This window comes from Sesamum indicum, linkage group LG1, assembly GCF_000512975.1.
Source record: "Sesamum indicum cultivar Zhongzhi No. 13 linkage group LG1, S_indicum_v1.0, whole genome shotgun sequence".
Classification (NCBI taxonomy): domain Eukaryota; kingdom Viridiplantae; phylum Streptophyta; class Magnoliopsida; order Lamiales; family Pedaliaceae; genus Sesamum; species Sesamum indicum.
The window spans coordinates 15,833,505-15,857,099 of record NC_026145.1 but is presented as its reverse complement, the minus strand read 5'-3'; the positions used below and the strand labels follow the sequence as shown (position 1 = coordinate 15,857,099).

Genomic DNA, 23,595 nt, shown 5'->3' with positions numbered 1-23,595 from the left:
AACAACTTATTTGCTTGCTTCTGAATGCCCTGGATTGAATTTTCCAGCGTCTCCAATCTCGTCTTCAGTTCCTCCTCAGCTTCGTTGTACCTTCCAGCAGAAATCGCCGTAGGCAGGCGCTCCGTTGCGCTGTTTACCTCTTCCACTTCTTCCATAGTTCCCTGCTGGATTTCTGTCACCTCGTGGCAGAATCGTGAATCCAGAACTGTTATCAGGGGATCATCGAACCCTCCACCGAATTTTCTTACTTCCATGTATGGTTTAGCATCACCAGAGCAACCTGATAAGACTAAACCAAGCGCCAAGAACGCGATTTTCTTGGATACCATCAAAGCCTGGAGAAGCACCAATTCCTTCTCACAAACAGACCTTTCTCCCATCCTGACCGACCCTTCAAACCTCAAGTCTTTTCCAGTACTTCTTCCCGAGATCTTCTTCAAGCTCTTGGCTGTCGGGGAATTCCTGATCAGGTTCAGGGCATGAGAAATCGACATCTTGGCCTGGCTGAGATGAGAAACGGAGGAGTTGATTGAGTTAAGCAAGTCCAGCAAGCTCAACGTGTAGTTTAGATACTCCTCGGTGGCTCTCCCGCCCCATCGGCTCATCGGGTAGTCTATTTCCACCACCAGCTTCGCGAAAGCCCTGTTGCCGACATCTATCATCTCAAAGCAATCCTTGAACCCCGTCAGGGACAGGAACTTCCGCCCTGGATTATCACGCTTGAACAATATTTGGTTGACAAAACTCGAAACTTTCGACCTGAAACCACTTAAAGAAGCCCATAAGGCCTCGGAATTCAGGTGATGATCCTCCAGCCTGGATCCAAACTTGAGGGCTCTCCCAAGTTTCTCTACTAAGAGTACCATAGCAAACAAAACAAGAAATCAAACAAACTTTTGGTAGATGTTTTTGGTGTATGTGTGTGTGTGATCATTATATATATATATATACATAGAAGAGAGAGATTGGAGTAGATGGTTTTTGTGGAACAAGTGGGGGTACTGAATGGGGCAATGTTGTGGGCAAGAGTGTATTTGTTTAATGTCAAAATGGGCAGAAAAGAAAACCAGCAAAATCCAGCCCCTGAGAAGTGTCAAATTGACTGTCAAATATTCTTATCCGCGTCCAATTTGCATAACATTGTTCTCATGACACACGCATTCGGCGACCATTGGGGGTCCGCTTGCTTCCTCCCGCCTACGCTGCTTCATTTCCAAGCTATGCCATATTCGGAAGCCTCAAAGAAACCCTGTTTCCGATAAGATTATGTATATGTTTTCAAACTTAGTATCTTTTGGATCACAAATCCCACGTAATTACGACTCTCTTAAAAAATTATCACTAAAAATATATATTAAATAATATCAATTTTTTCTGTCATCTTATAATTATTAGTGACAAAATTATACATAAAGTTGTCTGTATAAATAATTAGTATATGATGATTTTGACAGTCCTAGCTTGAGAAATTTAACCTTATATATTAATTATCATGGTGGTTTTATTTATTAAAAATTCATGTTAGATAGACATTCGAATTTATAATTAGGTCAACCCACATTCATGTTGATTAATGGAAAATTTAGATTGAATTTTTTATTATAAAATGACATTACTCAATCTTTTAATGTTATATACAAGTCATGTGATTTTTTATTTTAAAATAATGCCGTATCTCGTATTTAATTTGATACGCAAGTTATATTTATTAAATGTTTCTTTTCTTAGTGGAATTTTGTACACCTAAAGTATATGTGGTAAATAAAATACAAAGTAGTTTATTTTTTTTATAGTAAAAGAACCAAATTGATCATAAAAATTTGATCCATATTCCCAATTTCCTTTAATATATATTAACTTATTAATAAATCGTACTATAATTTTTCATTATTAATGAATAGGGAGTGATTTAAAGTTGGAAATTTGGTCTTAGTTTGACGTCTCATACTCTGATGGTATTTAAATCATTTTTTTGTTGTGACTTATCACGAGTTCGAATTATGATACAAATAAATAAAAAATTAAATTAAATATTTTAAAATATCCAGCCAAATCCCCATAAGTAATAAGCCTTCCAAATGTCAATTTTTGAAAATGAGCCCAAGCTATATATAATTCATGAAGCAAAAAATAGCCCAAATCCAAAGTTTATAATTTGCCAATGAACACTTAGGCCGTGTTTGTTTGGCAAAGATTGCCTTGGGCTTAGATTTTTGTGTTTGCTGAGATTTTCCCATCGACCATGTTTTAGATTAATGGTTTAAAATTGAAGTTTTATAAACAAGTTTGAGGTTATGGATTTGAATTCTGCCGAACGTATAGTTATTTTATCTCATTTTATAAGTTATTTAAAATATATTTCATCATATTTTGCTATATTAATATATTGTTGGACCTAATATATCACTCAATTTATTAAAATATTAATGTAATCGTTGCTAAAACAAAAAAATATCGGAATCTTCTTGCTTATTCCTTTCCACGCTAATTTGAAAGTGAACTTTGCATGAAACTATGTATTTTTTTTTTTATCACATATTATTAAAAATTATAAAATGTATTTAAATGAAAAATATATATGGTTGAAAAATAATGCAGATAAGAATATATATTGATTAGGATTTTAAATGTTACAACCTTAATTTAAAATTAATTTCCTCTATATATTTACAATGTGTCATCATCAATAGTAGCATTTACACATGAAATTAAATACAGCAAAGTCTTTGGTCAACATTCACGAATTGATTAAGGGTAATTTACATCCTTACTCTTTTGAATTGGACTTAATTACATAAACACCCATTTCTATTTTTCAAAATGATAAATACATTTCGTGTGGGTGTCAATTTGATTTACCTTAGAAAGTGTATTTGTAATTTTGTAAAGAGTAGAAAATATTTGTATTATTAACGGGTGGGTCTTGAAGCCTTAAATAGATCCCAGTGCGAGTTTGGACTCGGTCTCGCCCCTATCCCATCTTATTTTTTATGTTATATGAAATATATTTGTACATACATGGAAGAAAATTATGTAATTTATTTATGTTTACATGTAATATATAACTTATTATTTTTATAAATTAAATAATAATATTAATAATTTATAAATATTTTAATATTTATATAAGTAACACATATTCTAAAAAAATTAATATTTTAATATTTAAAACATGCACTATATATTGACAAAAATATTAATATTTCAATAATATTATTATCTCATATTTATAAAGTTATCATTGGATTATTTTTTTTTAAAATATATTTCTTAATATATTTAAAATATTAACCGGATCCAATCTAACGGGTCTTGAGTTTTGACAAATCCGTCCCAAACTCGTTCCGTTGATGTCCATCGTCTTTTCTTCTCAATTGCGTCAAAATATTTTGTATTTCTTTCACCATCTTCTACCTATCGAATAATAATTTTTTATTTGGATATAAGTATTTATAATATATAGAAGGATTTTAGATATAATATTTATAATTAATAAAAAATAATTTTAGCAGTTGAAAGCAATCAGCCAAAACTTTCTATTTAATAAAAATAAAATTAAAAAATAGGATTTTTGTAATTAAAAATTGTATAATTTGGGTGCTATAAATAGGCAGATGAGTATCAATTACGCTATCACTTAAGTCATTTACAAAGAAAAAAAAAAATAATTAGACCACAAAGCTCACAAACTAGTTCCCCGTCCTTCCCCAAATCCCTAAATCCAAGACCAAAACCCTAATTCCTAACCGTAATTTCTTTTGCTCCTGTCAGGAAACGCGTCAGTTGAGTGAAGATGGTGTGCATAAGGAAAGCAACGGTGGATGACTTGCTGGCGATGCAGGCCTGCAATTTGTTCTGCCTGCCGGAGAACTACCAGATGAAATACTACTTATACCACATTCTCTCATGGCCGCAGCTCCTCTACGTGGCGGAGGATTACAACGGCAAGATTGTGGGCTACGTCTTGGCCAAAATGGAGGAGGAGACTACGGAGTGCCACGGCCACATCACCTCGCTCGCCGTCCTCAGGACACACCGCAAGCTCGGCCTGGCCACTAAGCTCATGACTGCTGCTCAAAATGCAATGGAACAGGTTCCGTGATCGATTTTCTTGTTATGCATGTTGTCTTTGAGCTTACTTTTCTGTTTCTGGTGGATTTTTCGGCGGAGCCAGGCTTAAGGAAATTCTATTACTACAGTGTTTATGAGACTAATAATCTCGGGTTTGTAAATTATGATGGACGAAAAATCCAATTCAATCGAGAAGTATTGCAAGTTTCTATTCTTAAAATTCACAAAAACAACCTATATAAGTGGTCAGGTGATGTTCTTGGTTTTATTGGGTTTTTTTTGTTAATTTTTCTAATGAGAGGCGAACTTTTTTATCTTTTGTGCCGTTGATATTCTTGAACTTTCAATTTCTGTTTTGCTTATAGCTGTGTATTTATGGTTGAGTTGAGAGCTTCTTGCACTCCTAAATTGACTTCCAGTGCTTGAGATTCCCGTGTATTGGCTGGTGAACAGTTGGGAGTTAAATTTGGCAACAAACATGCTGCGCTGTTTCTAAATCTTTTCAATTGACTTATTGTATCATTAGAGTGATCATAAAAATATTATGTCTTATATAGGATTTGCATTTCTAATTTGCTGACTGCTGTTGCTTAGTTACTGAGAGTTGGCAATTTTCTTTGTGACCACCTTTTGTATTGGTCCTTGTTAAAGTATTTCATCTACTGTAAAACCAGAATGTAGTGTGAGAATGAGAGTGACTAGCGAATTTGGTCAAAGCTATTGCACCCCTTTCTAAAATATAAATTGATTTTGAATTTTTACAAATATATTAGTCTTCTGAGATGACAAGGGGAACAGATTATATTTCTTCTACAATACCAATGAATTTTTCCATCAAAAAAGAAACAGGATAAATATATCCATTGTTTTCTATGCCAGAAAACATATATAATCTTTTATAGTGCTGCCAAAGTTTGCACCACTGTGATTAATCTAATTCTTTATATTTAAGCATGATACGCCATCTGTATTTCTAGTCTGTGCTAGAAGTTTGAGCTTATTCCATTTAAAAGAAAGATTAATTTGTTATTTTTTATATTCTTTGGCACAAGGGTTATCGAGAGTGTTTCATTTTATGGTAACGGTAATGTAGAAAAATGTTGCTACATTTCCTTCTGGTTCTTATTCCATATTATTTTTTCCCTGGAAAATTTGGAGCAACTGCAATAAATCTTGAACATTCGTTATTTTCTGTCTTCTAACAGTCAACTTATCCATGGTTTTGGTCCTCTAACAGGTATATGCTGCAGAATATGTGTCATTGCATGTCAGGAAGAGCAATAGGGCAGCGTTTAATTTGTACACTGAGACACTAGGCTACAAGATCCATGATGTGGAGGCCAAATATTATGCGGATGGGGAGGATGCTTATGATATGAGGAAGCAACTCAAGGGTAGGAAGCATCACCACCACCACCACCACCACCACCATCATGGTGGTGGATGCTGTTCCGCCGAAACGAAGGCAGATGAAAAGCCTGGATCAACTGAGGCCAAAACTGAGTGATCAGAACTCATTCAGGGGTCAGAGTTTTGTTATTAATGCTGTATGTGAGTATCGAATCCTCTCTACACTTTGCTTGATTTAATAAAAATTGCGCTGAAAGAGCCCTTTGTTTATTAATTTATTTTGTCAGTGGAAGCTCAAATAATTGTGATACATACACATGCTTTAACACATGGCACATTTTGGGTCTCTATGTGATGGCGCAGGCTTCTTTAGTGGTAGTCATGCATTTGGAGTTTATTCTTTACTATTTGGAGCCTGAACAATTGGTTTGGGCATGCCTATTTGTTTAGGTTTCTCCTACAGGGTATTCATGGTGTAACTTAGAAAGCTTTTAAATATTCGTCAATTTCTCTCTATCTTCTCGGGTATCATTGCATATTTGAATGTGGCAGCATTCCATATTATCGAGTTCTAAGTTGATCTGAAACATGTTTTATGCTTTCATTGCAAGGATGTGCTGCATAGCGAAGTCCTCTGTAAATTGTTAATCTGCAGATGATTTTTCAGCTGCAATGAACATTTTCCTTTTGTAGAAATGATTCGAGAATCAGAAATTACGTTATGGAAACATTTCTGAGTTGTTTCATGTTCATTCTTAGCTCCGCTAGTACTTTTGAAGGGCATTCTACCATATTGCATATCTGTGGGATATGATATCATATTTTTTAATAATCTTGAATATGTATTCAATACTTAAATCAATATATACTTTAGTTTTACTAAGATTTTTAATCACATTGAAGTACCACTAATGCTAATGTTAACTAGCATATGTGATGTTTAACTCTATTTACTTCTCATTTTTTATAAAAAAAAGGAAGGTCATTCTACCTAGAGCAATACTTCTCTTTAAGTATTTAATATTACTGTAGAATTCAGTACGCCATTTGATAGCTTTATTACGCCAAAGTTGAAGTGGGCAACCACTAGAAATGAATATATAGTTCCGTGTGTGCGTCACATGCTAATAATACATTCGTTCAATCAATTAATGTTCATGCCTCCCAATGTTTATCATTACCCTTTGACCGCTTTTCATAAACTTCGTAAAACCAAATTACAATTTTTATTTATTTTTGTGGTAAGTGTGCAAAATTGAAGCATTTATAAAAGTAAAGGGGGGTAAAGTAATGTAATTGAGGGTAAGAATAAATAAAGTAAGATAAAATTAGAGTAGAAGAGGGTAAAGTGGAATTTCCCCTTCTTGTAGGGGTTAACATAAAAATTATAAGAATATGTGATGTCATCGTGATATAATTAAGAAACTAATTAGAAATTTAATCTACCTATCATGTTTTAGCCTAGTAATTAAGGACATAAATAAATTTGAATTTTACTAGATGTGTGGACGTTTATTTCACTTTATGTGAGTTTATTATAATTTGTTTGATTATTTTTAATTATATCATCAGATGTATTGTTGAGTATATTCATATATTAATATAATCATTTGATTACTATTTCTAGAAAAACGGAAATTCGATCTCAAATTGATGGCGGATGGATTTTCTTTTCTTTTTTCTTTTTGAGAAATAATTGTAATTTATCTACTGCCACGTATATTAATAATAATAAATAAATAAATAAATAAAAAAGAGATCCCATTTCCGGTGGCCACTCAGCATTGAAAAAGAAAATGCAAATACAAAGGGAATTTCTCATATGTCATAATGCAAGTTTGAGAATATTCCACAAAATATTTCAATTAGCACTCCAGTTCATTCTGGATGATTATTACATGTAATAATTCAATTAATTAATTAAAAATAGCCAATAGGCAATCACCACGTACTTATTTAATAAATGGTCTAACCAAACTAAGACAAGGACACTAAAGTAATGGTGGGGACAAGCTTAGAATCGTGCAACTCCTAGAAAGTATATCCAAAACAATAATCCCACAAAGGACATATGACCTAAAGACACCTTCATCCCTTTGTACCTGTCTTGATAAGAATCTCAATGTGTCCACCCCCTTCATCCCACCACTTGTGTGGGAAATATCTTTAACCACTTAAAATCCTACACATGTCCCCTTCTCCAATACCGATAACTACGTCGATACTCACGTAGTTCAGTTCTAACATGATACGACACGATCTTGATCGATTCGATATTTGGAATACTTATTTGATCGTCTAAATAGTATATGTACATTTTAATCGATGAATAAATTTTAGCCGTGGGCTATCTTTGAAATCGACGGGGAACCCTAGGAGTTGGGATGATGACGTCCCGACCGGATTTGATCAACTCGAGACGGTCGGGTATCGTTCTATCGAACAGCCTGTTGTCAGGATTCTCAGCATAGCAGACGTAGTAACAACTCACACAAGCATGGGGCAGTGCCATTGCAATCCTAGTCTGTCAAAAGTAGCAAATAAATTATGTTAATTAGAACAAAAGGATGCACAATTAACAAATGCTCAACTAGTTCACATGATCGAACATCATTAAATTATTGAATTGAGAGATCAGAAAAATATGGAAGTGGTGCAAGTGAGGGCCACCAACCATTAGGTAACCGATGAAGGCGGCTAGGACAGAGAGGGTACCGATGTAGCCACGGTGGACGGTAGCCGTCCATGCGGCCACAACGATTGTGCAGATTGCGCCACTGCAGACTCCGCTGAGAAAGCAAATGGCACTCGTTATGTCGGAGTCGACGATTTCAACCATTTCTCTCTTCTCAAAGAGCTCCCAAGTGTCTTGGGACGCCTTTACGAAACCTTTCCCGTATGCAGCAATCTGGACAATGTTGATTATTAGACCATAAAGAGCCTCCATTTCCATGTGATGACACTAATGTAGCAGTGAATTGAAGCTTGAAATATCTGAATAGAGAACTAGGGAGCTGCAAATGGAAAATTGATCCAATTCCAAGAAGTGGATTACCTGAACATAAGCCCAGCCGTTGCCTCGACGGAAGATGGATTCCATGACCCTGAGACAGCAATCTGCACAGCAGAACAAGAATTCATTTTCTCCCTCGAGCAAATTCAAGCCTCGTGCAATGATCCTCAGAGCTTCAATTGTAGGGACAAAAAGGGATCCAAGGCAAGCACTCCCCAGGTTCTTGGACAAAGCTCGTTGGAAGCAGAACTCAGTGCTGGATTGCATTCCTCTGAGATAGTAAAGAGCAATCACTCTACAAACTGTTACATTAGCTACATTCCTCATCACCTCAGCCGTCCAAGCCAGGCTCAAAACCAACGCGATTATAATCAGTGGCGGGACATAGAAATTCAACGCCCCGATCACCCCTAAAATCCAGAACGACATCCACAAGAATCCAGCACCGAGCATCCAATAAGTGGGGTGATTTATGTCGGGAAATTTTGACACCGGTTCAAGCGCTTTGATGAAAATCTTGGAGCAAAAACTAGTTCTCTGTGTAACCCAACAAGCGTACAATCCATTCCCAATAGCAAAGGCAATAAACAGGACGCCAATGCCGTCGGTGGCTGGCCTTTGGTAGCAAATCAAAAGAATTCCGGCAGCCAAAGTCAGTGCAAAAGTGCTCCAAATTATGAAATGAACCATAAATTTAGGCCACACTCTCACTGCCTTCTGCCACATAAATGCCAGTGTTATGCTAAGCAGAGAAGCAGCCTCAACCTGAGGTAGAAAATACTTTAACACTCTCTTTTCTCTCCTTTGAGCTCGCCCTTCTTCAATCAGGCCTTGGACACCCTTAAATATCAGAAACCCCACCAGCCCAACAGCCAGAACCATATGCACAATGAACAAAAACAGAGAAATCTTGTTTGTGTATGCTCTTGAATTCAGTGAGGCCACTGATGGCTGCTACACAAAAACAACCAAAACCCACAAAGCAAAATCCAATTACACTTCAAGAACAAGAACATCCCATAAAAAGCACACAAACACACACACACACACACACACACACACATATATATATATATAGATATATTTTTTTTGAGGCTGCTGCTGCTGCTGCGGCGGCGGCGGCTGCTGCTGCAAAGGAGAAGAAGAACGGAGAGGAGGCTGGTGAGCAGGCGAAGGAGAAGCAACTCTTGTGGCATTATTCATGACGAGTCTTAAAGGGTTTGTGGTGCTCAATCTTTGCATTCTTGACATGTGAAATTCAGTTGGAGGATGGATTTGAACTGATTCTTGGCCCATATTCATCTCTCCCTTCTCCAAATCCTTCAATTCTTCTTCATCTGATGTCTTCCCGTTTCTTCTCTCCTTCTCCTCCTCCACTCCTCCTTCATTTTCTCTGTTCAACACCACCTACACATCACATCACAAACCATTAAATTTGGGAACCAAGAACAACAAAAGAGAGTTTTAACAAACAGACTTACGGGTTCTGTGGCACCCATTGGAATGGTGGCGCTGGTGGCGGGCGTTAGATTTTGTTGTTATTGTTTTGGTTGGACCAATGGCTACTACCATGCCATAGCTTTCAGTTTCACCCCCCACAGGCCACACCCATCTCTCTCTTTTTGGGGTGCATCTTACCTCCTGATGCTGTTTCAGACACATGTCGATTTTGTAGACCACGCGCAGTTGAAGCGGCGGTGGTGTGGACGCACCCAAAGGCAGTGGAATTTGACGAAATGTTGTCAGATTGTTGACATTTTGGTGGCTAACAGTTTCGGGCGCTGAGGTGTGATCCGGTGCGTGGAGCTCCATGGCGGCTGCTTATAGTGTGCACGTCTTTTAAGTACACGTGGGATATTCGGATCAAATTTCTTTATGGTGTTGTTCGAGTTTGAAAGTAAATTTGCTGTGATTGGTGGACGAAATGAGTTGTCTATGCCATCACCGCAAAATGGATGCTTTGGAAAATTCTAGGATGGAAATTAATTAAATTTAAATTAATTATATAATAAATATAATAATATACATTATATCCAAGTAATTAATTGTGTTTGTAGACTGACTGCAATTAATGAATTTCACTTTTTTCTTTATTCAACTCAATTAATTTGCTTTCCCTTTTTTCATAAAATACAAAATACAGTAAGATTTCAAATAAAAAGAAAAGAAAGTGGGGAGGGGGTAGGTGAAAAGGGCAAGGATGTAATTTTGCTGAATCACATGTGGGAAATAAAGAATAAATGGTGGGTGGGATGTTGGCTATTGGGTCTTCTCATATTTAACGGTCAACTTGTCGGAATCAATTTTGTGTTTTGTTTGGTAAAAATATAAAAAAGTTACACAAATTGTCTTCTCTCAAAATCTTAAATCAACTTTAGATAAATAAAAAGGCATAAATTCATCATTTAAACTCTCAAACTTTGTTTTCAAAAGGGATTTTTTTTAATATGGTATTTGAATTATTATTTATAATATGATGATCGCTAAAAATAATTATTAATTACGATTGATGGTTGTGGAGGACCCGCTTTGATATATCTCATTCTCATTTTACGGAAATGACAAATATATCCTCATCCATTTACAAATACCATACTCTCAATTTTCACATAATTAAACTTGCATATTAACATTTATTAGTACCATTAAAAATAAATAATATTGCAAACCTGCAAATATCTATGGCTCTTTTTCTTTTCATTTAATGTGATAAATACGTACACACAACTACTACGTCGTATATAGTATATTTGTATTGAGAATAGGGGTGATATAAAGAATCGAGCTTGCTCGTGATACTTGATTTGAAGCTCGACTCGAGTTTAAAATATTTTGTTCCGACTCGAGAGCTTTTTATATTTTTTAAATATTTAATTTTATATTCAATACTTTATATTTAAAATTAACCATATATTATAATTACTAATATCACATATTTTAAATTTAGCTAATGATAAAAATGTGGTATTAAATTTATATATTTTATCTCTACATAAAAATAATTTAATTAACAAGTTAGTAAGTTCATTATTATTACTATATTTTTTGCTTTATATTAATTTTTTAATATTTAATAGTTTAAGAAAATTATAATTATATTTTTGTTAAAAATAGTTTGGGCTTGTCAATCTAACATAATAAATAAATATTCTAATTTTATTTTATTTTAATATAAATAAAAAATTAAGAAAAAAGAAAAGAAAAATCTCTATGTATATATAATAAATAAAATATATTATAAATAAGAATAAAATATATAAACCAACATATCATATTTAATTAATTAAAATAAATTAATTAACGATATTAGGACTGGTTGAAAATATATAAAGACATTTTTTGTAGATTAAAAAATTAGTATTATGGTGTAAAAAATCACTATCTCGGAGTAAAAATGAGATTTTTTTTATATATGTATATAGTATAGATATATATTGAAAAAGAAAAAAAAAAAAAAAGAAGAGGAGGCAACCAACATCAACAGAACAGAGGGAGAGAAACAAGAAAACAAACATTTATAGTGGTAAGTGGGGGTATGGTATGACTGGATTCCACCTCATCTTGTCCTTTCTTCTCTCAAGTCTTTGTCGTCCACAGGTGTACAACTAATTTTGAACCCAAACAGACATGTCAGGCCCAGATATTATTGCATCTCTACTCTATTATTGTTTTAATCTTACAATAATTTCCAAATTATACTATTCTTACATTTGAAACATGCAGAATTATTACATCCTTTATTCCCAAATTACACTAAAATTTATACATATATCATAAAGTGAACACAAAAGGAAAATTCAATCTCCACCAATATTAATAGCATCTTCTCTCAATAGATAAGGTACCTTGTAAGAATTCTTCTTTTCTTTTTCTTGCAAAAGGGGAATTCAAAGTGGCTCCCTACAATCCCACCAGAAAGAACTAAACCAAAGCCACTTTAGCTGGGTAGAGAGAATTAAAACTGTGCTAGTGTGACGACCAGAGCCCCTTTAGCTAACAGCCAAGAACCAAAGGCCAGATGAAAATTTATTTCATAGAAATGCCTCTAGGATCAAGCACTTTTAGCCGAGATCTCCCTTTGTTTTTTTAAATGTAAGTCGCCTGTGCTTGGGTGGCTAAGGCATAAACCACCAAAAACCTGTTTACTAAGTAAATCAAGAGCAAACAAGTGAATGTTTTAGGAGCAGTAACAAAAGAGGAGTACTACTCCCTCTCACGTCAAAATTGTGTCTGCAAACTGTTGTGTCATGATCTTACATCTGCAGTATATTACCATCCACTTCTTGGCATTGCTTGTGGAATTTGGCTGTGGTTTAACGACACTTAATTGACCACCATCTTTGTTGGCAAAAGTAGCCGCTTTAACCTCATTGCAGTAGTTTATGAACTTGCTTAACTCCTTATTGAAATTACATAAACAAAGGCTGTCACAGCACTATCTAAAAAAGAAGACTTCAAACAAGAGAGGAGCAAAGCGGAACTTCCATAGCTTTTTAGCTACATTAAAGGAAGCTGCTATAACAACCAAATAAAACACATCCCCAAACATCAGATTCAGCATATTTGTTCAAAGATAAGCAATTGTTACCCAAAACTTTAAAGTTCAGACAAGAAGCTCTATTATTTTGAAAGCTGAATGCAGTACGCATATGATAAAAGAGTTGTGCTCTCTAGGCTAAACCACTTATAGAGCTAGAAAACTATCATACATGTAAAACTTCTCTTATTTAATTGCCTACCAAACAGTCCTTATTGCCCATCTTTCCAGTCACTGGCGCAACTCCCTAATTGTCATCTCCTACAACAATGTTATTCCAGTGTCACGCTGATGGCTTATACCTCACATAAGGTGTACTTAGCAAGTACGTCAACATCATTTCATCTAAATATTAATTCAACACGAAACAATGTCTCACATGAATTTTGATAGAATATACGAGAACACACCACAAAGTTAATATGGTTGCCTAAACAACCATGTGCCATCAGAGAGATGCTAGTTAAAGAAACAGTAGAATAATGTTGCAAACAAATGTACAAGAAAATTATAGGTAACACCTTTAGCAGTTAATAGGTTTTTTATACCAGCCATTCTTAATTTTCGAAACACGGTAAATCAAGTGTCAAACTAGTAAAACTTAAAGGCTTTGAGGATAGAATAAGAAAATCAATAAGATCAAGGATGGGCAATTTCAAAATTTTTGGTACAGAAACTATCAGCTATCAATCATACTTAGTATAATCAAATAACAAGATAAGACATACATCGTCCAAAATTCCAAATCATGACCTGGCCCAACCTCCGCCCAGCCCGAATGGTGTTCGCTTTACCTCTCTTTTTACTTTCCCCCATTTTTCTTTCTTCCAAGTGCCTCAGCTACCATCCACCTCCAATGCTAATTCACAGCTGCCAACAAACACTACCCCACCCAGTCTAGAATCTCCACTATTCAGCATTAATATTCGGCACTCCTAAGATTTCAGCAACAATGCAATAGATCCCAGTCATGACTGTCGGCCACTGCTTATACACTGATCCCAGACCTACCTTGCACGGCCAACCAAAATTCAGCCTCATCATATGATGCCACCTCTAAACAATCTCACACACAAGTACATATATATCCATAAAAAACACACATCCACAGGCACATATTAACACATGCATATATATAAGAGTGTGTATAAACATATCTATGCATGTGTGTATGTTTTGGCAATGATGCAGAGAGTAAGAAATAGGAACAGAGGGAGAAGGGTGGTTGGCCATTTGGGGGAGGGTTGAGGCGTTATGATTACTTTATATTTGAGGGCGCTGTCGCCATTTTTACTTTATATTCCAAGTTATTTGTGTAGGATTTCATCACTTGTATATGTTATCAAAAACACATCCTGGAATTTGGCATCTTACATAATATCTTCTTTTTTTCCTTATAAGTACCTATAGAGATATATCATCAAAGTTCTACACCACTTTTCATTCAATTGGGAAATATAATGGAGCTTGAAGGTTTACCTAATAATCAGAGCAATCTCTACAGCATATAAGAATGCTTTAAGTTAGGGCCAGGAACAAAAATCAGTTGCACCACTTATCTGAAGAGCCCCTAAGAAGTTCAGGTGTTCTCTTAATTAAAGAAGAAATTCTGCATTTCAGTCAATGTGCTATTCCATTTTGCAAGTCAAGTCAAGTCAATTAGTTGTTTTATGATATCAAGCTTCCAAGCATGTGCAACGTAGCAGAAGGATTGCTTGTATAGTTTTATTCTTTTCACCCATTCTCTTTATCCATCCATGGTAATGTTTTTCCATCATAAAAGATTATTAATGACTCAGTACTGAAAGACAGATTAATGTATCAGCAGAATCAAAAGTCATTTAACATAGTAAATAATCATATAAATCCTTGGACGTTCAGTCACAGCCATAAAATCTGATGCATGCAAAAGCAACATAAAACACTTTGTTGGAAGGTGAAATTGAGTTAATCAGAATTGACTTTCATAGGTATTTGAATAGTTCCATTAACAGTTTCACTATATAATGCACAACAAGGAACACCGTAGAACTTATATCGGAGCTCTGAACCCCCTTTTCGAGTTCATCCTTTCTTCAGGACTCCCTCAAAATTCTTCACCTATTCCTGATTCATCCAAATTCCCTACCAATCAACTGTGCTGATCACTTTTCCCTTAACGAATTTAACTCAATCACATCACAACCCATTTCCTCAATAACCAGCACAATCGGGGAAACGAACGGGAAATTGTGTTTCAGAGGGAGTAGAACGTATATCAGGTGACCACCACACAAGTTATTAACTGACCACAACCCAAGAACAAAATCCAACAAAATAAACATATACACTTAAGGAAACACATGACCAGACATTAAGACGATAACGCTTACCTTGTCGGCATCCATCTGTTCTGTCATCTTTGAGGGAACCACTCTCCTTCCTTCAGTAATCAGCGACAGATATACTCAAATACTTGAGCAAAAATTTTACGTGAATTTTTAAATACAAATCCGAACATGGGGTCGCTACGAATAAAGTACCTTTCCGAGTATCAGAGGTATATATATATTTTTTTATCAATAAGTATATATATATATTTTTCCATATATACTAATCAAATATTTCCTTGTTATCTAGATATAATATTCAAATATTATGGTTTATATGTTTTAAGCATCCAGTGACTATATTAATTATAGTATCTTATATATACGAAATATAATTTATCTGATATTATAATTTTAAGTTTTCTATCAATCAGTTATTGTTACATTATAAAATTTAATTTTAAAAAGTGTTAAATTTTATTTGGCAAAATAGAGCTCGTTGAGGCTATCCACATCTGCGCATATGCGATGCTTAGGTGGATAGTCTCAAGGATTATATTTTATTATATATATATTAATACATAATCAAACTCTAATACATGTGATAAAATATATATTGACCCCTACAAGTAGTTTGGTCAGAAAAATATTCATCTGACATGTAATAAGGTAATTAAATACATATTCAAACGCTAATACATGTGATAAAATATATATTGACCCCTACAAGTAGTTTGGTCAGAAAAATATTCATCTGACATGTAATAAGGTAATTAATAATAAATATACTTTTTTTTATTAATATCCAAATTTTTAATTAATTTTAATTGATGATAAAATTTACTTATTTAATAAAAAATACTAAATAGAATTTTTATTTCTATGTTGGAAACTTCCAACAACTGACAATTCCAAAGCAAAACACTTGCAAGTTACCAAGTCACCTGACATGTTTCGCCACATGGACACAAATTAGAGCCTGATTGGTCAGAACACCCACCACCTTAACTGACCTGTTCAAAATCAGCGTACTCTGTCCAAATCCAAACACCACCATCCAGTTGGGTATTTTCAACATCCCTTCCTTCCGTTCATCTCCCTCCATAATTTTATTCCACATTCTCGTTGCCTGCTCATTCCCAGAAGCAAACAATCCAAGGAGTCGCAGGTATGTGCGGGATTTTCGCCTATCTGAATTTCAACATCAGCAGAGAAAGGCGCTACATTCTGGAAGTACTTTTCAATGGCCTCCGGCGCTTGGAGTACAGAGGCTATGATTCCGCCGGAATTTCCATTGATTCTTCTCTAACCTCCTCAAATGCCGGTGTTGCCCCTCCGTCTCTTGTCTTTCGGCAGGAGGGGAACATCGAGTCTCTCGTCAAATCTGTCTACCAAGGTAAATCTCCTCCAAATTATTTGGTTTCATTTGGATTGGAAAGACAAAATGTGGGCTCTATTTTAGGTTTGGTGAATATTTACGTGAATACTCTATTTGCAGTGATTGGGACGACTTTACAGTTGAAAGTTGTGGGATACTACATTTGTTGAGTGGCTGTGATATGGGTTTAGCATTTATACAAACAAGATGTGGCTGAAACTCGCAGGATATGATTTTGAATTGGAGTTTATTGTTTGATGAGGATCACGGCTGTTTGAGTGGATCATATTTCAACTGGCTAGTTAGTGTATGAAATAGTAGTCATTAGGTCAAATTATTGGAGGAAAACGAGAGATTGTACTTGGAAATCATTATGATACTACATAATCATTTAAAATCATGAGAGAGTTTGTAAAAGGAGTTATGTAACATTGAGTCCTCGTGTTAGTGGTGTTGAGCTCTATCATTATACCACGGCAGTGGAGTTTATCTATTTGCACTTGTTATGTTCTTAGTGTAACTTGTTTCATATTTAGATATTACTTAAAATGGATAATGATTCTGAGATATGTTTGCTCGGATGCCAAATATGCTGTGCAAAGAAGTCTATAATTAGCGTAGGTTTTAAGTTAATAATTCATTTTCAAAGCAATGCACTTATGATGCTGTCAGGATATAGTTCTAATTCATAGATGTTTACATCTTAATTTTAGTTGTAAGCATGACAACATTCATGCTTTTATAGTAAAATCACCCTAACAGACACATGTTTCTCACATGAATATATATCTGATGAGAAGTTCGGGATTTTACAACCTAGGGCAGGTTGTAGGCACCTGAAATAGTAATTCACACAATTCAGGTGCTGTAATTGATATGGTGTGAAAGAGGTTGAATGCATTAAGGATATGTTTAGAAATTTTTACTCACTATTATTCTTTTCAAGTACACTGGGAAATACTTGCATGGTTATCTATTAAACATTCAGAAAATCTGGTATTTATTGATGTTAATATCTGGTAGCTCTGATTTTTTTCCCTACTTGTTATGTAAAAGCTCGTAATCTTTTTTATGTAATATCGAAGTATTCTCAGTCCATGTTCCTGTTTACTTTTACCTTCCATGGTGTTAGTTACTCTCAGTTCATATTTTCAGATGTTGCTGCTACTGATTTAAATTTGCAAGAGTCATTCTTGATTCATGCTGGAATTGCACACACTCGATGGGCTACACATGGAGAACCAGCCCCAAGGAATAGTCATCCTCAGAGCTCTGATGCAGGAAATGAGTTCTTGGTTGTTCACAATGGAGTCATAACCAATTATGAGGTTGATTTGAGATATATTAGATGCTTGTTTATAATGCTACTAGAACTGAAAGTTGGTACTTGCTTTGAGATATATTAGATGCTTGTTTATCCAGATTATACATTGTTGCTTGCTAGACTTATGACCGTTTCTAATATTTAATTCCTCTCTGTATATATAGTGTTATTCTATCTCCTTACATTCTATTTCTTGTGTCCTCATCCAGGTAAAATTTTGTTGGTTGTTGCGTCTCCGTGAATTATTACTAAGTCAATTGGACTTGGATAATGATTGTATTCGTGCTTTGAAATATGATTTTCATTTCTTTACACTAATTAGATTGTGTGTTTCTGAATTATGCTATCATATGATGGATTTTAGGTGTTAAAAGAGTCGCTAGTTCGACATGGTTTCACCTTTGAATCTGACACTGATACGGAAGTCATCCCAAAGCTTGCAAAGTTTGTCTTTGATAATGCAAATGAAGAAGGTATCTTGCTCTCGCAACTGTAAAGAGAATAATTATTGGATTAAATCTAGTGTATTTTCATTTGATTATTCTGTATTCGTTCCCTGCATAATTGTTAATTACATAGAGCAACAAGGGACAACTATGAATACTCATTCAAGTGAATATGTCTTCGACTGTTTCTTACGATAATATACATTAAGTAAGAACATCCATACGACTAAGGACGGCCTTTCGTTGTTGCAACAATGTTTACAGTTTTTGGGTATGTATATTTTCTAAAGGAGTTATTGGTGTGTTCCAATAAACGTGTTTTATTTCTTTGACATGCTTACTGTTCATCAGAAGCATAAGTTTATAATGGCACCCAGGACTAAAGAATTTTTCATTAAACTTCAGGACAAAATACGGGGTTTTTCGACTTATTTGTTTTTCCATGTATTCTGTCTTCATTTGGTGAATAATATCATATTCATTTGCAGAGCCCTTATTTTATTCTCATTGGTTGATGAATTAATTTGAGGTTCTTCTTGTAAGAACTTCACAGGTTGCTTGTTCTTTACCATATATTTTCCCTTACTTTATCCTTTTGTACGAGAAATCTTTTGTTACTAGTTGACAAACTGCCAATCATTCAACTGTTAGGCGTAGGTGACAAGCGTGTAACATTCAGTCAAGTTGTGCTCGAAGTAATGAGGCATCTGGAAGGAGCATATGCCCTCATTTTCAAAAGCCGGCATTATCCCAATGAATTGATTGCATGCAAACGTGGTAGTCCATTGCTCCTTGGTGTTAAAGTAAGTTGTGTTTGGAAACACAAGTTTGCTCTTTCTACAAAATGAAGACAAGAAAAAATGTGAGGATGGTAATCCTAAGTAAATTTGTTTTGGAGAATAACATTGCTCTTATTGCAGGAATTAACAGAAGAGGACAACAGAGCATCTTTCAATGACTCGAAATTTCTTTCAAGCAATGGGGAACCAAAGGAACTCTTTTTGTCAAGTGACCCCAGTGCTCTGGTGGAGCACACAAAGAAGGTGCTGGTGATTGAGGATGGTGAAGTTGTTCATCTCAAGGTACTTCATATTACATTATTAAAAAAATATCCAGCTTAGTTGATTTAAATGGTAAAAAGTATCAGCCCGGTGCTCTTAGTTATTGTAGAAGTTGATAGCTTTATTCTCAAATAAAGAGCTTTGGCGAGTTCAATTATCTTTCTTACCTTACCATTACATATTTATGGCTTTCCTGAAGATGTATTGATCAGACATGCATTACATTAGTTCACAAAATTTCACATGTTTTGTGTCTTATTGAATCTTCCAACTTTCATAGACCTAGTAACCCAAGGGTTTATTGTGTTGGAATTCTGTTGCTGTTTCTATTTTTCTTTTCCCCTACCTGGTTTCGTGTCTCCACTTAAATTTATCTTTTAAACATTTTCTACGTCCTGAGTTTAGATCAACAGTTTGATGGTTTTCATGCCATCAGTAAATCTAACAATGTTGTCCTTCTGCAGACCAACTTTTAAAGATTATTGTGCCATTTCTCGATCGTATAGCATCTTATATCCCTGGGGTTAAGGGCACATTTGGTTTATACCAATATTGAAGCCTACTTCATCTTCATGTTTCGTTGTACTTGTGAATCCTATATTATGGATTTCTGGATGCTAAACCACCCATGCTTGATTGAGTAATCCCAAGAGGAGGCTAGCATTTGTTATTAAGCGATAAGAATGTTTCCAAATGACTATTTTTTATTTTTCAATAAAAAATCCAACAATGACCCTTTTCTCTAATAGTAGCTCCCCCATTATCAAGGAAACCCTTTTTGTGTGCACCAAAGGTTTGTAAGAGAATGAAACTTTGCAGTAATATGATACCGCCAGCACTTCAGTATAGTCTGGAGTGGACGGTACTGGTATTGGGACCGTAAGGAAAATGGACCTTAGGAGTGATGATTGGCAGCCAACAATCATGATATACTGCATGAAGGGGCTGGCTCTTTGATCCTGAGTAGTATTTAGATTTTTGGTAGAGTGAAATGGAGAGCATTTTTGGAAAATAAAAGTTACACTATTTTGATCCCAGAATAGCGGATTGTTCGATTGTTAATCCCCATTGTTGTTTATCATGCTTTACCTTCATCAACCTGATCAGGCCTTAGGTTGCTTGTCTTCAATGTTGAAAAGTCTCTCATGTTTCATGAACCCTATGCCTATTCCAACCTTGTATGCAGTAGAAGTTTTTTCATTTCTGCACATTAAAAGTTTCCATAGACAAGAGTTGCTTAAATCCTCACTAGATAATTAAATTATTTTCTTACTAATTGCCTCCGGAATTGAAATTTTGATTTCTGGTTCATGTGCTGAAAAACTAGTAGCTATTCCCTGCATGTTCGTGGTCAAACTTTACAAATGTTTTCCAGTTTCTTACTTAAAAAGAGATTCCAACTAAAGGTATGAAAATTGGATGATTTATTATCATCAACCTAGGAATTTATACAGTTTGATTACTTTTTATAACTGGGAAGTACCAAGTCACTGCAATTATTTGCTATCATTACAAGTATAGTAATGTAAGGTTTGTCTCCCTTTTCTGTTTCGGGAAAGTGCTTTTAGAAGCATGCTATGTAGACGATCAATGTTAAACAAATAGTTACTTTCTGAGCCACTTACACATGAAAGAACTTCATTGGCTCCAGGATGGTGGTGCATCCATTTTCAAGTTTGACCATGCTAAAGGTAAAGGGGGTGAAACTCTAGTAAGGCCTGCTTCAGTCCAACGTGCACTTTCAGTTCTGGAGATGGAGGTTGAGCAAATAAACAAAGGGAAGTATGAGCACTACATGCAGAAGGAAATTCATGAACAACCAGAATCCCTTAAAACAACAATGAGAGGAAGGCTTATACGTGGAGGATCCTGTAAAGCCAAGAGTGTCCTTTTGGGAGGGATAAAGGATCACCTCAAAACTATAAGGAGAAGCAGAAGGATAGTTTTCATCGGCTGTGGAACAAGTTATAATGCAGCTTTAGCAGCACGGCCCATTTTAGAAGAACTTTCTGGTTAGCATGGTTGCCAATATATTTTGTAAACTGCAATACTTTCACTAGAGTTTTCACTAAATTAATGTGTTTCTTGAAGGTATTCCTGTTACAATGGAGATTGCTAGTGATCTTGTGGACAGGCAGGGGCCCATATACCGAGAAGATACAACTGTCTTTGTTAGTCAATCGGGAGAAACAGCTGATACTTTGCAGGCATTAGAATATGCATTAGAAAATGGTGCTTTATGTGTTGGCATCACCAATACTGTCGGTAGTGCAATTGCTAGGAATACACACTGTGGAGTTCACATAAATGCTGGATGCGAGATAGGTGTAGCTAGTACCAAGGTTAAATTTGCATGTTTTCTCTTCCTTTAATAATTAATCTCCCGACTCTCAGTTAGTTCATCTTGTTGTGTACTTTCTTGAACAGGCATACACAAGCCAAATTGTTGTCATGGCTATGTTGGCTCTTGCAATTGGAGATGACACAATTTCTAGTCAAGCAAGACGGGAAGCGATAATAGACGGCCTATTTGACTTGCCAAGTAAGTCTAACATCATTGCTCGCCCCACAGGCTGCATGCATGGAAATGATACTTATGTGGTACTGATATTAGCCCCTGGTTTACAATCGCAGAGAAAGTAAAAGAAGTTCTCAAGCTCGACCAGGAAATGAAAGATCTTGCTCAATTACTGATTGCTGAACAATCCCTTCTTGTATTTGGAAGAGGATACAACTATGCAACAGCCTTGGAAGGTGCCTTGAAGGTAAAAGAAGTGGCACTTATGCACAGTGAAGGAATACTTGCTGGTGAGATGAAACATGGACCCTTGGCTTTAGTCGACGAAACTCTCCCTATAGTTGTCATCGCCACCCGTGATGCTTGTTTCAGGTTAGAATTTTTTGTAGTAAAGAACTGTTGCTAAGAATAATGTAACTCTTAATGCTGGCTACTTATACTTCTTTTCATGGACAGCAAGCAGCAGTCAGTGATTCAGCAACTTCATGCTCGGAAAGGTCGACTAATAGTGATGTGTACTAAAGGTGATGCAGCATCTGTGTGCGTCGGTGGATCTTGCCGTGTAATTGAAGTTCCGCAGGTTGAGGACTGCCTACAGCCTGTGATTAACATAGTGCCTTTGCAGGTAAACTAGTAATTAAACTTGTACATAGAACAGTTAGCTTATAGCTTGAATCTCATCTACCGTCTCACGACTATTCTTACACTCTTCCTATCACTGCAGCTTTTGGCATATCATCTGACTGTTCTACGGGGATACAACGTCGATCAGCCTCGGAATCTAGCAAAAAGCGTGACAACTCAATGAGGAACGATCCATATGATTTGCAGTTGGTTTCTAAACCTTGTCAACAGACAAGACTCCAGCAAACCTCGACTCGGGGATCGATAGAGGAGTGTGACAAAGGCCCATGTTTTCGTTGAGCTTCTCCTGCACACACACATCAACTGATCTTGTTAAGACAGATCGCTAACTGTTATGTAAAGAACACTATCTGGAACCGTAGTTCGTCATACGTGATCCTGTGTCTGTCTAAAACTAAACTGTCTTCTGACAGCAGGAAACAGAGACGCAACGTTCCCGGTCGCCCTTTGTTTTTTGCAAAAAGAAAAAAAGAAAAATGTTGTGTTTGTACTTAGGTATGGATCAATGTAAACATAACGCTACCAATAGCGCTGTCCAATAATGAAAAACTTTTGACTTAGGCTGCGAGGGAGAAGTGGCAATTATTGAGGACAGTGTTGTGTGAAGCATTCAACTCTGCAGGTTGGCATGCAAATGTTCTCTGTCCATGCAAGAAGAAGTAGTCATGGCAACCACGTTTTCAGATAAAAACGCGGAATCAACTTCCAAGCAAATGAAAAGTTCTCAGACAACACTAATTTTAGAATTTAACAACTCATGTGGTTGTATTGCTCGTAATTTAACAACTCATACATTTGATTTCCCAATTTTAGAAATAATAAGAAAGGGATGGCTCTAAGTGATAAATGTAGAAATAAAAAAGTATTATTTATGAATCTTGTTACCAATAATTGTCAATATTATCAAATTATTAGTGATGATTATATATATATATATATATAT

The 23,595-nt window shown here is 35.5% G+C and overlaps 3 protein-coding genes and 1 long non-coding RNA gene across 6 annotated transcripts; 2 read left to right on the top strand and 2 right to left on the bottom strand.

Annotated features, from left to right (window-relative positions):
- LOC105169407 (N-terminal acetyltransferase A complex catalytic subunit NAA10-like) lies at positions 3,632 to 6,151 on the top strand. Of its 3 annotated transcripts, none has more exons than XM_020697393.1 (3): positions 3,632 to 4,093; positions 5,309 to 5,622; positions 6,033 to 6,151. In XM_020697393.1, the coding sequence occupies exons 1-2, from the start codon at positions 3,794 to 3,796 to the stop codon at positions 5,576 to 5,578; spliced, it is 570 nt and encodes a 189-aa protein (XP_020553052.1). In that variant the 5' UTR covers positions 3,632 to 3,793; the 3' UTR covers positions 5,579 to 5,622; positions 6,033 to 6,151. The 3 variants fall into 3 exon arrangements, with proteins under 3 accessions (XP_020553052.1, XP_020553055.1, XP_011088104.1); XM_020697396.1 differs by lacking the exon at positions 6,033 to 6,151 and adding an exon at positions 5,709 to 5,937; XM_011089802.2 differs by lacking the exon at positions 6,033 to 6,151 and having other exon boundaries at positions 5,309 to 5,937.
- Positions 7,225 to 10,088, bottom strand: LOC105169396 (protein PNS1). The gene is made up of 5 exons (XM_011089792.2): positions 9,916 to 10,088; positions 9,546 to 9,841; positions 8,477 to 9,389; positions 8,096 to 8,329; positions 7,225 to 7,945 (listed from the first exon to the last, which is right to left on the bottom strand). The coding sequence occupies exons 1-5, from the start codon at positions 9,931 to 9,933 to the stop codon at positions 7,769 to 7,771; spliced, it is 1,638 nt and encodes a 545-aa protein (XP_011088094.2). The 5' UTR covers positions 9,934 to 10,088; the 3' UTR covers positions 7,225 to 7,768.
- LOC105169387 lies at positions 13,594 to 15,496 on the bottom strand. Its single transcript, XR_002286607.1, has 2 exons — positions 15,344 to 15,496; positions 13,594 to 13,978 (listed from the first exon to the last, which is right to left on the bottom strand). It is a non-coding gene; the product is annotated as an uncharacterized LOC105169387 (long non-coding RNA).
- On the top strand, positions 16,325 to 23,237 carry LOC105169380 (glutamine--fructose-6-phosphate aminotransferase [isomerizing] 2). Its single transcript, XM_011089773.2, has 11 exons — positions 16,325 to 16,676; positions 17,814 to 17,986; positions 18,347 to 18,455; positions 19,080 to 19,231; positions 19,349 to 19,510; positions 21,141 to 21,501; positions 21,581 to 21,831; positions 21,917 to 22,031; positions 22,124 to 22,379; positions 22,464 to 22,632; positions 22,732 to 23,237. Exons 1-11 carry the CDS (start codon positions 16,451 to 16,453, stop codon positions 22,813 to 22,815), a joined length of 2,058 nt encoding a protein of 685 aa, XP_011088075.1. The 5' UTR covers positions 16,325 to 16,450; the 3' UTR covers positions 22,816 to 23,237.

Coding starts and splice junctions, on each gene's coding strand:
- LOC105169407 (XM_020697393.1), top strand. CDS start 3,794: ATGGTGTGCATAAGGAAAGCAACGGTGGATGACTTGCTGGCGATGCAG. Junction 4,094..5,308: donor CTCAAAATGCAATGGAACAG/GTTCCGTGATCG, acceptor GTCCTCTAACAG/GTATATGCTGCAGAATATGT.
- LOC105169396 (XM_011089792.2), bottom strand. Junction 9,390..9,545: donor CAGCAGCAGCCGCCGCCGCC/GCAGCAGCAGCA, acceptor TGTTTTTGTGTA/GCAGCCATCAGTGGCCTCAC. Junction 7,946..8,095: donor CCTTCATCGGTTACCTAATG/GTTGGTGGCCCT, acceptor TACTTTTGACAG/ACTAGGATTGCAATGGCACT.
- LOC105169380 (XM_011089773.2), top strand. CDS start 16,451: ATGTGCGGGATTTTCGCCTATCTGAATTTCAACATCAGCAGAGAAAGG. Junction 19,511..21,140: donor GTGAAGTTGTTCATCTCAAG/GTACTTCATATT, acceptor CATTGGCTCCAG/GATGGTGGTGCATCCATTTT. Junction 22,032..22,123: donor CGGCCTATTTGACTTGCCAA/GTAAGTCTAACA, acceptor TTACAATCGCAG/AGAAAGTAAAAGAAGTTCTC.